This window comes from Trachemys scripta, chromosome 1 (assembly GCF_013100865.1).
Source record: "Trachemys scripta elegans isolate TJP31775 chromosome 1, CAS_Tse_1.0, whole genome shotgun sequence".
In the NCBI taxonomy this organism is placed as follows: Eukaryota; Metazoa; Chordata; order Testudines; family Emydidae; genus Trachemys; species Trachemys scripta.
In genome coordinates, this window is record NC_048298.1 from 61,800,421 (window position 1) to 61,814,709 (window position 14,289).

General features: G+C 43.9%; 1 protein-coding gene across 10 annotated transcripts in view; it reads right to left on the reverse strand.

Annotated features, from left to right (window-relative positions):
- The window catches only part of GRIP1 (glutamate receptor interacting protein 1), a 544,307-nt gene that overhangs the window by 150,308 nt on the left and 379,710 nt on the right, over window positions 1–14,289 (reverse strand). For all 10 annotated transcript variants that reach the window (XM_034770827.1, XM_034770872.1, XM_034770797.1 and 7 more), the window contains exon 2: window positions 13,797–13,877. In XM_034770827.1, the coding sequence (XP_034626718.1) occupies window positions 13,797–13,877 (81 nt within the window). The remainder of the gene's footprint in view (window positions 1–13,796; window positions 13,878–14,289) is intronic.

Here is a 14,289-nt window from a genome sequence, read left to right on the forward strand (position 1 = left end):
GTCTTTAACTTGCACAAGGTACTTAAGTTTAACTTATGGTTTCTTTTTTCTAGTTACAAATTTATTCCCATTTATGGTCAGGACACCAGTATAAAGGATACTATTTGAAAAGCATGTAGATAATTCTTGGCTTTATTTCCATTTTTATGACACGAAGTCTCCTTACCCACTTGATGGGAGTGTATTCCTTTTGTTCATATCAGTTTTAATGTGTTTTATGGAGCTGAGATTTACCTCACAAAAAGATGATATATTAGAAGCTATCTTTATTCATAAATATGTAATAATCAGCTCATTAAAATGGACAGAAGGATTACTTTTGCCTGTAGGCACAATTTGAGATTTCCCTAAAATGTATTTCATACCCGTAGTAGGGGATCATGAGAGATTGCTGACTGTGTTTAATATTGCCAGGAGATAGTTGTCTAAACTAAAGAAGCACTAGACTATCTCATCTAAAGATTTTTTTTTCTACAGAATGCACTGTAATTCCAATAATTTTAAAAATGATACTTTAGGTCACCCCCTCCAGGGGTTCTTGAATTAAAAGTAGATAGAAGTGGTGCCCCTTGCTTGTATAAAAGCATCTAATAAAAGTCTTTGTCATGATTTTTGCACAAAATGGTCAGCCATTCTATGAACTTTTCTCCTAAACAAATATGTATAAACTTCTATGCTGATCCCACCCCCATGAGAAGCTTTTCTGATTGTAAATAAGCTAGCTAAAGGCCAGGTCTGTGCTAGAAAATGTTTGCTGGTACAGACATACTGGCAAACCCTCTCAGTATGGACATTGCTTATATTAGCAAAAAAAAGTGTTTTTGCAAATACACCAGGTAGTGGTTTGTCAAGTGAAATAAGCTATACAGGCAAAAGCATTTTTATTCCAGTATAACTATGCCTACACTAGGGCTTTTGCTGGTATAAGAAATGTTGCCAAAAAAAATCACATCCTTAATCAACACTGCTATATTGGCAAAAGTTTCTAGTATGGACCTGGCTTAAGCATCCTGGAGAACAGACAGACAGAAAGTTCCACTCTGGAACTTGCTCCCTTGTTGGTCTGACGAAATCTTAGTTAGTTGATCATTAGGCCATGCTTCAAAGGTTACTGGTTAGCTTACTGAGGTTTGGCACAAGTTCTTTGGATAAGAGGTGTCTTATATCTCAAAGCTAGCGTGGGCGTGGAATTTCTCAGCTCCTCCAATTTATGGAGGATGTTGGGAATTAATCCAAGGAACATCTGCCTAATTCTAATTGCTGATAGTCGTTATGAACTTGTGGTATTTATTTTATGTTTATAATGTTTTAAGGGAGCCACAGAGTTGTGCAAAGGGAACATATGTTGTAAAACCAGATATAAATAAATAAATGATGGTGTCTGAGTCTTCTTAAAATGCAAGTTGATGAACTGCTGGGCCTAAAGGCCATCTGGTTCTCAGGTATTATATTAGCCACCACTACTGGAAAAAAATATTAGTAACTAGTGTAGTTAAAATATTGAAACCCGTCTATTTATCAATCAAATGGAATATTGTAGCTTCCTACTCCAGTTTCTACATATGGAAAATGGGAACTTCTACCTTCCAAAAATGTTGTGAGGATCATATTATTTGAAACTTGGACTATGAAAAGCACTTTATACTATCAGTTATAAGCATTGCTAGGTTATCTCAGATGGTACTTATCTCAAGCTTATTTGTATAATTATGATTATTTTTTGTTGTAGGAGTAGTCTGAGGTTCATGCTTTCTATGTGTTCTCCAGCTCCATGTGCTTAATATTATGCATTTCCTTTTTGTTAACATATAGGGAGTAATGGACCAGAATGTTAACAATCTCACTAGATCTTTACACCACATTTATCAGCATGGTATGTGAATGGCTTGTTGGGCCTCTGATTTTGCAGTCACAATTTTGCAATGAGTTTCAAATGCACTGGGAAAATTTTAAGTTCTTACTGGTTTTATTGAAGGCCCACCCTTTTGGCCAGAACTCAATCTGAAAGGTTTTAGAAAAATTACACACATTCACCCACAGGGGCTGGCTTCCTCCTTTCCCTAGGGGGGCTCAATCCCCACTCAGCCCCAGGCCCCACCCCTTCCCCCAAGTCCCCACTCCCACCCCGCCTCTTCCTACCCCTGTTCCACCCCTCCCCCAAACATGCTCCCCTCTGCTCCCCCCAGTGTCTCCTGCATGCTGCAGAACAGCTGATCATGGCAGGTGGGAAGCACTGGGAGAGATGGCGAGGAGTTGATCAGCGAGGCCACCAGCAGGTGGGAAGTGCTGAGTGGGAGTGGGGAGCTGGCTGCTGGTGGGTGCTAAGCACCTGCTAATTTTTTTCCATGGGTGCTTCAGCCCTGGAGCACCCAAAGAGTTGGTGCCTAGGCATTCACCCCACACAAATAAGTTTGGGGGTCTGTTTGTTTGTTTTTAAAACTTCAGACTTATTGCAGTATTAATAGATTTCATGGTAATGATGCAGTCTCACTATGGTCTTGGTCCATCAGCAACATTCCCTATGGGTGTTCTAGGAGCTCTATCGATTTTGATCTCTCTTAGTTTTGCTTACATAAGCAACACTTCCGGGATCAGTTCTTCACAGAATTTGACAGGATCTGATCACTCATGGCTTTCTGGGAGACCTATAATTCAGCTGTAACATGTGTGTTCTCTGTTTTCCAGAACCTTGTTTTTCCTCTATCACAGAGGTTAGCTTATTTCCATATTATTTATCTGCCAATTGTTTGGAGTCACAATGTCATCTACTGTGGGAGAAAGTTGTACTATGTGGCGGATTCTTGTCTCATGGTTATCAACTTTCAAGCGAGACTTCCTACTGCTCCACTGATATAATCAATTAATATTGGAGCTTGGCACCTCTCCCAGCCTTGATCAATATATACTCTGTCCACTTTAGGGAAGTAAATTCAGGATACTGTTTCTGGCTTATAAATAACAGCATTCCTTTCTTGATTTCCGTATGGCATCCTTCTCCCCCCAAAGTTGTGTTCATGTTTCTTTTATTTCTGGTCAGACGTCCTCTGTAACAGGGACAGTTTAACTTTCTGTACCAGTTTTAATTCGTGGCTATTGGATAGAGCTCTCTTTCATTGGTTCTTCACTGCATGATCACACTAGGGGACATAAACAGCCATGTAGATAAAATGTGAAGAGAAGGTCTGAAGGTTGCACAAGGATAATAAACAGAACCCAAAAGAACAATGTCTACATTCTACAAACATGTTGTATTTCCCTGAGACCTGGGTACCGCGGGAGCCGGTGTGGGCGGCACAGGGAGCGTCAGGCTCTCTTGAGCTGCTCAATGAGCTTCGGGTGTCGACGGCACCTGAAGCTGGCCGGGGCACTGCTTAACTTGAGCTGGGGCCCGACTTCCCGAAGGGGGTGTTGAGCTGCCCAGCACAGGTTGTGGCTCACCCGCAGCCCTCTCCTGTGCTTTACAGGAGGTAGGAGATCTTCCCCTCCCAGTCTTTTTCAGCTTCTTCCCAGGAGCCCTGGAGGGGAACCGGTGCCAGCTTATGGATGGCGCTGGTGGAGCACTGTGCATGGAGGCTGTGGTGCTCAGTGCGGAGTCAGACCGCTGCTCCGGTGCCGGAGTGAGTGCCAACTCCATTAGGAGCACTTTCAGACAGATATCGAGCTCTTTCTTCATCCTAGGTTTAAAGGACTTGCAGATACGGTATTTGTCACTTATGTGCCCTTCGCCTAAGCACCTTAAGCAGCAGGTATGTAGATCACTGATGAGCATAGACCATTTGCAGCGATTGCAGGGCTTAAAGCCTGGGGACCGGGGCATGCCCCGTCCCCTGGCTGAGTCCCATTTGGGACTAACGAAAAGTTGAGAACATTCTAAGGGTAACTAAGAAACTGCTAACTATATACAACTATACTACAGGTTTTCAAAGTTCACAAGAACAGAAAATGAAACAACGCTAGCCGAAGCAGCAGATGTTCCAGCACCGTCACTCACTGGCGGCAAGAAGGTACTGAAGGTGGGAGGGAACTGGCAGCGCCCCTTATATCGCACCATGCGGGCAGCACTCCACGGGGCGCCAGAGCACGTCCCCTATGGATACTGCTGAAAACTTCTGGCACTGGTGCATATGGCGAGCACACACACATCTAATATGGAATGGACATGAGCAAGCACTCGAAGAAGAACTTTTCACCTCAAAATTGCCAACTGAACTTATCATACAAGTACTGAATGAAACAAAGGTAAATTTACACACTGTGCTATGCAATAGTGAGATTTAATTTGAAGAGACAAATAGTAATTTAGAATTAGGGTTTATAACATTTGTAAGTTTTGTTGAAAATGCAAGGCTTAAACCGGTATGAAATCTTGATGGATAAAAAAAAATGCTTATTATTTATGGTAATCACCGCTAGTCAGCTTTGGAATCAGTCATTTGGAAGATGGGAGATAATGTAGTGTAATAAATATCCCTAAGATCTACGTTTCCCTCAAAACTTATTAGACTCTCCATATTTTATGTCCATTCTTCAAAATATTGAATAATTAAATTATTTACAAGCAAAAATATGCATTTTTAAATTTAAAGTTTGCCTATTAAAAGTATAATGTAGTTATTTTTCTTAGTAAAGTGAAGTGCTTCTGGTAGGAGTTGAATATCCACTGCTGAAACAGAATTTCTTCCCAGACTACCCCTTCAACCTGCCTTGAACCTAAATTTATGGAGCAGACTCTAAGTATCTTGCTGAACTGGGGCCAAAATCAGGTATCTAATTTTAAGCATGTAAATAGCTCCATTGAAGCTAATGGGACTTAGCCAACTTTCTATTCGCACAAAATCAAACACTCTTGCCCCGTCCCCAGCCCCACCCCCACCCCTCCTTTGAGGCAATGCCCCTGCCCTGCCCCTTCGCTGAGGCCCTACCCCCACTCATTCCACACACACCCTCTGTTTCTTGCTCTCTCCACCCTCACTCACTTGCTCATTTTCACTGGGCTGGCTCAGGAGTGTGTGGGAGAGGGTGAGGGCTCTGGCTGGGGGGTGCAGGCTCTGGGGTGGGGTCAGAAATGAGGAGTTCAGGGTGCAGGAGGGGGCTCTGGGGTAGAGCTGAGGGGTTCGGAGTATGGGATGGGGCTCCAGGCTGAGGCAGGGGATTGGGGTGTGGGAGGGGGTACAGGCTCTGGGCTAGGGGTGCAGGTTCTGGGGTGGGGCCAGAAATGAGGGGTTCTGGGTGCAGGAGAGGACTCTGGGCAGGGGGTTGGTGTGTGGGGGTGGGGTGAGGGCTTCGGCTGGGGGTGCAGGCTCCGATGTGGGGCTGGGGATGAGGGATTTGGGGTGCAGGAAGGGGCTCCGGGCTGGGACTGAGGGGTTCGGAGGATGGGAGGTGGATCAGAGCTGGGGCAGGGGTGTGTGGGGAGGGGGGAGTGAGGGCTGCGGCTGGGAGTGCAGGCTCTGGTGCGGGGCTGGGGATGAGGGATTTGGGATGCATGAGGGGAGTCTGGACTGGGGCTGAGGGGTTCAGAGTGCGTGAGGGAGCTCTGGGCTTGGGCAGAAGAATAGGATGCCGGGGAGAATGGGGGGAGAGGCCTCTGGCTAGGGGTGCAGACTCTGGAGTGGGGCTGGGGATGAGAGGTTTAGGGTGCAGGAGGATGTTCTGGGCTGGGATCGAGAGGTTCAGAGTACAGGAGGGGATGGGGTGCAGGGGTGAGGGCTCTGGCTGGGGATGCAGGCTCTGGGGTGGGGCTGGGGATGAGGGGTTTGGTATGTAGGAGAATGCTCCCAGGCTGGGACTGAGGCGTTTGGATGACAGGAGGGGGATCAGGGCTGGGACAGAGGTGTGAGAAGGGGTGAGGGGTGCAGGTTGCGGGCAGCACTTACCTCTGGTGGCTCCCAGAAGAAGCAGCAGCATGTCCCCCCTCCAACTCCTATGTGGAGGTGTGGCTAGGCAGCTCTGTATCTGCGCACTGCCCCTTCCACAGGCACCGCCCCCACAGCTCTCATTGGCCATGATTCCCGGCCAATGGGAGCTGCAGAGCCGGCACTTGGGGTGGGGGCAGTGTGCGGAGCTCCCTGGCTGCCCCTACACATAGGAGCCAGAGGGGGGACATGCTGCTGCTTCTGGGAGCTTCAGGAAGCCTGCCTTAGCCCCGCTGTGCCACCAACCGAACTGTTAACAGCCCAGTCAGCGGTGCTGACCGGAGCCGCCAGGGTCCCTTTTCGACCAGGTGTTCCAGCCGAAAACCGGACACCTGGCAACCCTAAATTGGGGTCTAGGAGAAAACAGGAATAATTTAGATCTAGGGTCACTTGGTTGTTCCACTCTCTACTGAGAGTGAAAGCAATGATGCTAAATATGGTGGGCCTGTTTACTATGTGTATGCCTGCACTTTACAAACTGGACTAAGCCCACCAAACTCATTTGACATAGGCTACCAAATAACCATCAGATTAGTTGGTTAATACTAAACTATGTCACATTTGAATGGTTCTGCTAGAGTAGGACTAACCCTGTGAGACATCGTCTGTCCCAACAAATATTATTTAATGAAACTGTCATCCTCAGATCACATAAGGTGAATATGATTTTAAATTCATGCTGCTTCTTTATGTTACTTGCATAAACATTGCTACATTTTCCTTTACATTTACCAAGATTATGTTAATCTTGTAAAGAGGAAATATTACACTACAGTTATTCCAGTATTCTACCATGCTATAATAGCTCTTCTTTCATCAAAATTGCAGCATATAAAATCAAAACGTTAAATTCAGCCAATCTGATTTTATTTGACTTAATCTGTAAACTGAATCACCATATATTGGATCATATGTTCTGGATAATCAGAACACTTACTGTAACCTGCACATGATGTATGCATTATATTCATTTTACATTTTATTACTTTTATATTAGTTATTTTCTAAAACTCTGTATAACCTTTACTTATGTCCTTTTTACAGATTTTTTTCTGTTCTCAAAATTATATGGACATTTCAGATTTAAAAAAATATGTTACTATATGGAAGCAACTAGTTTGGCCTTTAAAATTCTCTCGCTTCCAGTTGACCTATATTCTCATCCATTAGTCTTGGGTACTAGACAAGGTATTCCCCTCAGGAATTTCACATTTGGTGCAGCCTCAGACAGAATATGAACAGTTGCTGCACAGATGCCACGGACCAGGGAACCCCCTCCGCACACACTTCTGTTTTTACAAAAAAGATAAACAGCACCTGTATATATTCAGAGCCAATGGCCTTAAGAAAACTGCCTGTCTGCAGCCAACACACACAGAGAGTGTATATATACACACTGTATATTAACTCTGAAAATCACAAAAAGGATCACAAGATTTTATTGCTTTATTACCATTACTAAGAAAATTACATATAGCAACAATTTTCTAGATATCAGCATCATAAATCTTTTTCCTGACATTCATTTCAAGGCATTTCTTCCTTTGCATATGCTCCCTTAAAGAATCACTTTCCAGTCCAAAAATTCAACCTACCCTAAAATTTCATGTTTATTTAACATTTTATTACTGATTATTAAAATTCTATCAGCCAAATCCTCCGAAATGAGGCTTCACAATTGCAAATAAAAACTATTCCACTGGCTGAACTACTGTAGTAGATGCACATAGTGCTGTGCAATCATACCATGTTCTCCCTCCAGTCAGACTACCAGCTCCACTTTTGAGATCAAGCAGCGTACAGCAGGAAGAGAGCCTTGTAAACGAAAAGATCCAGCATGCTTACAAGGATAAAGGCAGCAGGTATAGTGGAGAGATGATACAATATACTTGGATGTGCCTATATACTGAAAGAAAACTGGTTGGTTTAATTTTAGATCTCAAAAACTTGACAGTTTTCTGTCAAAACACGGTGCCCAAATTTAACAATTGATCTACAAATAAATACTGTACATTTATGCAACTAAATATCAAATTCTGAGATGGCAGGAGGAAAAATCCTGCTTTGGTGGGCGAAAGGAAAAGAACAGGTCAAGAAAATAAATTTCAGTTCTAGTTCTGTACACTTGTTCCTTCTTCTGCTCTACGAAGGTAACTCCTGATCTCACCATGGTCGCAGAAGGCCTCGTATTCATTGGACCTGATGCCATTCTGGCACAGGAAGGCAGTTGAGAGCAAGATTTGACAAGGTCTAACACCCCCTGCATATCATGGACCCAGGCTCTGCAGGAACACAGGGCTTTTTGGGAAGCAGGACAGTAGTGAGTTAAGGAGGACAGTGTGGAACTGCTGCTGAGTAGATCAGGCAGTGCAGAAGCTACTGCAGCTACATAACTGCTCTGTAGCCTAAAGCAAAGGAGATTTCTTCTGCCCAGGAAAGGTCCCCACTGTGCAGCCCAAGTACTTGGGCTGAGTGCAGTGTACAGGTTTTCACTTGGAGGAGAGAAAGCAATATGGTTATAATTCCCATCTCTAAGTCAGTAAAGCCATAAATAATTACAACACCTGTCAAATATTACAGTTTGCAGAAAGTTCACCCCAGTATTTTGGTGAACATTTCAAGCACTCAAACTTCAAATTACGAACAATCTGCCATGCTAAACACATTTGGCTTAATAGGTTTTCAAAGAAATACTATGCTTATTTTACAAGGATTATTTTACTCCTCTGTGCTACTCAAACAGATAAAGAGACATACATTATTATACAGGAAAGCACTTCAGAACTTGCTTGAGTCCATCCCTGTTCCGGACATCATTTAAGCACATGCTTAACTTTAGGTATGTGCTTAAATCCCATTGACTTCAATGGGCCTCTTTAATAGTGTTGCCCACTCTTGCAATTTTATCACTACTCTCCCAATATTTTCTTAATTCCCATCTCCTGCAGAAATGAGAGAGAATGAGAAACTCAGTTTTCAGTAAAAAAAAGTAGATTTCTAGTCCTCTTGCTTGCAGAGAAAAGCTGGATAATGAACACTAAAAGATCAAACACCAAGAGCAAATAAGAAAAAAAAATGTATTATTTGTAAAGTCTCATGGTTTTGGGGGGCTGACTTGTGATTTTTGAACATGTGGGGCTGGCAACACTGCTTTATGCAGGTGCTGAAGTGCTGATCTGATAGGGATCATTACCTGAATTAGGGCCATAGTCCCTGCCCCAAGAATGTTGCAATCTAGTACACAGACAGATTAACAATTCAGCTGCATAATACATCAGGTGCCAGTCTGAATTCGAATAATGCAGGCATCTTGCGGAGACGAGAGGAAATAATCTGTCTCTCACTCTGTAACCTGTCAGTGCCAACACCACCTCCATACTCAGGATTAATTTTACCACAGAAAAGAAACTGCAGAGCTAACCAGTGATTCAAATAAATACACACACACAGTATTAATTCTAAGTTTTAAAATGCAATTTGGGTATAATACTACTACACATCACTTTAATTAACTATCATTACTTTCAGAAATTCTATAAATCCCTAAGAAAGAATCAGTCATTTGTTTTTGGGCCATGCGAAGACATGCTTAAAATGATAAATACCTTCATCATATGAATAATGCATTCACTGTGTATCTAAAACAAGCTCTGTTCCAAAGAGATGTTTAATCCATTCCCTGCTTTTGGGGATAAAATGGAATTAAAAACGGGACATTTATTTCATGAAATGCCTGGTTTGGGCTGCAAGTTTGTCATGGTGATAAAAAATGTCATGGACACAGTGACTTTACAGTTTGTCCATAACTTTTCCTTGTGTCTGGGATTTCACAGGCTGCAGAGGTGTGGGGGTCACCCGAGCCATGGCCTGACCATGTTTACTGTCACAAAAGCTCAGGGCAGGTGATCCAGCAGCACCTGGGCCAGGAAGGGAGTGGAGCATCATGGGAGAAAGCCCCACCTGCATGCTGTGTGAGAACCAATGGGCTGGAGCAGGGAGCCGGGCCAGCCCTTTGAGATAGGAGCTGCTGCTGCAGGAATAGCGAGGGGTTGGTTTGTTCTGCACCTCCACCTCCCCTCAGGGCCTACTATTATCCACAGTCAGGACCAGATCCCCAAAGGACATCCCACCCTAGCAGCAGGACTGGACTTTACCACCCTCCAGCACGTGGCCCCATCACTTTCAATGGCGTTCCTGTGACTTTACATACCATTTCTCCTTAAACTTGTGACATTTACTAAGTTTACCTTGACTGTAAACTCTGGAAGAATTCCACCACGATTTCAACAGCTTCCACCCCACCATCAACCTCAGCCTGGACCAATCTACACGGGAGGTCCACTTCCTAGACACCACAGTACATATAAGTGATGATCACGTTAACACCACCCTATACCAAAAACCCACCAACCGCTATGCCTACCTTCATGCCACCAGCTTCCACCCCGGACACACCACACGATCCATCGTCTATAGCCAAGCGCTGAGGTACAACCGCATCTGCTCCAACCCCTTCGACAGAGACCAACACCTACAAGATCTTCACCAAGCATTCTCAAAACTACAATATCCATACAAGGAAATAAGGAAACAAATGAACAGAGCCAGACGTGTACCCAGAAGCCTCCTGCTACAAGACAAGCCCAAGAAAGAAACCAACAGAATTCCACTGGCCATCACCTACAGTCCTCAGCTTAAACCCCTCCAATGCATCATCAGTGATCTATAACCCACCCTGGACAATTATCCCTCGTTTTCACAGACCTTGGGAGGCAGGCCAGTCCTCGCCCACAGACAACCCGCCAACCTTAAGCATATTCTCACCAGCAACCACACACCACACCATAACAACTCTAACTCAGGAACCAATCCATGCAACAAACCTCGATGCCAACTCTGCCCACATATCTACACCAGCAACACCACCACAGGACCTAACCAGATCAGCTACAACATCATCGGTTCATTCACCTGCACGTCCACCAATGTTTATATGCCATCATGTGCCAGCAATGCCCCTCTGCTATGCACATTGGCCAAACTGGACAGTCACTACGTAAAAGATTTGAACAAATTCTCTCTTATAAACAGAGACAGACGCCAAAGAAAAATTTAAGGGGACTTCCTCTACCAAAGATACTGGAAGACTATTTTCCCAATGGATAGGCAGATGGAAAATAGTACTTTGTTCAAAAGAAAAGGACCTCCTTTTCCCAGGTTTCTTAATTGCTCATTGTGATGGGGTGTACTCCCCATACTGGTACGGAGAGGGCTGAATTAGATCAGGTGGGCCCAATCAGCGAATTAAGCAGCAAATGAGGGAGACAAGCTGTGTGGGGAGCTAATTGCAAGGAAGCTCACCTGTGAAAGAAGAGGAGGTAGGCTGAGTTAGTATAAGTCCAGAAATCTGGTAGCAGCAAAGGCTGCCCAGAGGATTTTGCAGTCAGCCTCTGTTTAGTAGAGAGTGAAGGAGGGAACCGAGGGAAATAATAGGACCCTGGGGGCCTGGCCCTAAGGGAAGGGCATACACTCAAGAGAGTAGGGTGGGAAGAGAGCTTGTGGGATGCGGGGTAGGAAGCAGCAAGGTTGTGGACTAAACAGACCGTGGCTGCATGTTGTAGGGAATCTGGGTTGGAACCTGAATAGAGGGTGGGCCTGGGTTCCCCTACGTGCCACTGGGGAAGTGGCACTGGTGGGGCAGTGAACTGGAAGATTGCCTGGGTCACTGGAGGAGTGACAGGGTCAGGGCACTGGGTGTGAGAACTGCCGGAGGGCCCCTTGAACAGAAGAGACTTTGAAAGATTATACCCTTGAAGTGGGGAATGCTGAGTGACCTGGCTGGAAGGCTGAGTAACAAAGAGGCAGCAGCAGCTCCTGGAGTGAGAGAGGAGCTGTGGACCAAGAGAGACAGAGAGAGATGGTGTGCAACAGAGCTAATCCCCAGAACAGCCAGGAGGAGGTACCATTGCAGCAGTAAGTAGAGCACCCTCGTCACACTCATCAACTGGAGATGGTGTAAATGCTACTCGCATTCAAGGCTGAAACTGGAAGAATCTGTGCCAAGCACAAGAATTTTAGATGTTGGTTCTTCTCATTTCTTCCACAAGGATTATATTGGGAACACAGAACACAGCCTTATAAGCATGTGTTCTTCTCCCAAATACAGTAGGCACATTGAATGCAAGTCTGTGATGGACATATGGCACAAGCGGTTTCATACGTAACTTTAAACTTCAATAATTCTCTCCTCCTCCATCAATTTCAATTTAAAAAAATTCCAGAAGAATACAATACAATAAATTGATACTTAATAAGTTGAGTTTTATTGACTCATAATGTAAAATACTACCCAACTATGGTACCAGCAGAGATCTGTATTCACTTCAGGAAGCACTGAATCTTGATTTTTATTGGACTGGAAAAACTAGTATGCAACCATGTAACTAAAGAGTGCATAATAATACATACGGAATAAAGGCAGCACAGGAAATCTTCATTCTGGAGCTTTCTAACTTTTGAGAATTTGACTTTGCAATCTAAACAACGTTCATTAATTGAACGGGGGCAGAAGGGAGTTGTTTGCCTCAGATTTTTTTAGATAGAAAAAAACCAAGTCTGTTATGCACAACTGCAATGCTTTCCTCCATCACCATATCATCATCAGGGTTTGAACCTTGGACCTTCAGCACAGACCACTGAGAGACAGTGTGACTAAGGCCAGGTTTATACTACAGACTTATATTGGTATAACTACATTGCTCAGGGGTGTGAAAAATCGACACCCTTGAACAACGTAGTTATACCGCCCTAACCCTCCATGTAGACAGAGCTATGTTGACAGGAGAGCTTCTCTCATCGGCATAGCTACTGCCTCTTGGGGAGGTGGATTAACTAAGCCAATGACAGAAGCTCTCCTGTTGGCGTAGGAGCATCTTCACTAAAGCGCTACAGCGGCGCAGCTGCGTTGATGCAGTGTTTTAAGTGTAGACCTGCCCTAAGTGGCACTTGGGTCTGTCATATTACAGTTCTGAGTTCCATTCCCTGGTTGTGTAACCTCTTAGTGGAATATCAGGACTTGGTATCTGGTATCTAGTACTGTGCATCTTCCAGGAGGTCAAATGGTATTGTGGTTGGGAGAGGGGATGCCCACATCATTTATTTTGCCTGTGTCTCATTAGAGGAGGTTCAGCTTTGTGTGGCATGCTGGAGTGAGATACCAGCATCGTGTATGCACAGTGCTGACGTAACGTTGAACGCGTTTAGCAGTTAGCCTGAAGCAAGCTCTGCTGAACAAAAGACTAATGGGAAATGTCAGCTTCTAACACCTTATAACTTGGCCCAATTACCATTATTATTTAACATTTATATTGCAGTAGCGCCTAGGGGGGTCAACCCAATTGAGGCCTCATTGTGCTAGGGCTGTACAAACACACAGAAAATCACAGTCCCTGCCCCACAGAGTCTACAATCTAAAAGACAAGACATGGTCGATGGGTGAGATAAACATGAGAATTGGGGTGGGTATGGTATAATATGGGACATATACAATTCTTAGCCAATCAGAAGTAGTGATGACAACTCACCACCTACTTAGACAGTCTGAATAGATTTTTCAAGAGGACAACAAAAAGCACCTCCCTTGACCCAAATGTCAAAGTGCCCATGCAAACCAAGGGGGCATTACAGTACTTGTAAAAAGCAGATTTTTTTTTTAACAATGAAAATGTGAGGCAATCTAAATATAGAGCATCACTAGAGCGCTCCATATAATAAACCATAAACCGCTTGGTAAAACTAACAAATGATTTGGCTTCTCTAACTTGTAACGTATTTTTGTGAAAATGGGGTAAGGACAATTAAAATTTAAACTAGCTGGTCTACCTGGGATGCTCTGTCTCCTCACAGCCAATGCTCCTTCAGGTGGTTTTGTCTGGTTTGCAGATTTAGTATAGGGACTCTCATCTGAAAACAAACAAACAGTGAAGGTTTCAGTTTCAAATATGTTGTAATATATTGTAATATATAAATGTGATATATTTCAACATAATTTCTGATTTAACTGGTAATTTACTTCTCCCACAAAAAGGAACAATTTGATAACATACCAGGAACATTATTAGTCCTATAGGATTGTCATAAGGCAGCCCCACCCAGAGCACCCTTGTAAGGAAGGCTGTGGCATAACAGTTTCCTTCCTTCTTAGTCCCCAGAAATAGTCCAAAGAATCTTCCCAAGTATAAATATAGCCCTTGTGGGGTTCATTTAATACAAAAGTCTGATCTATATAAATCATAACAATACAAGTCCCATCAATGAGAATTCCTCCAGCATAGTCCAAACAGTATATATACTATGCAACATACAACCCCCGCAG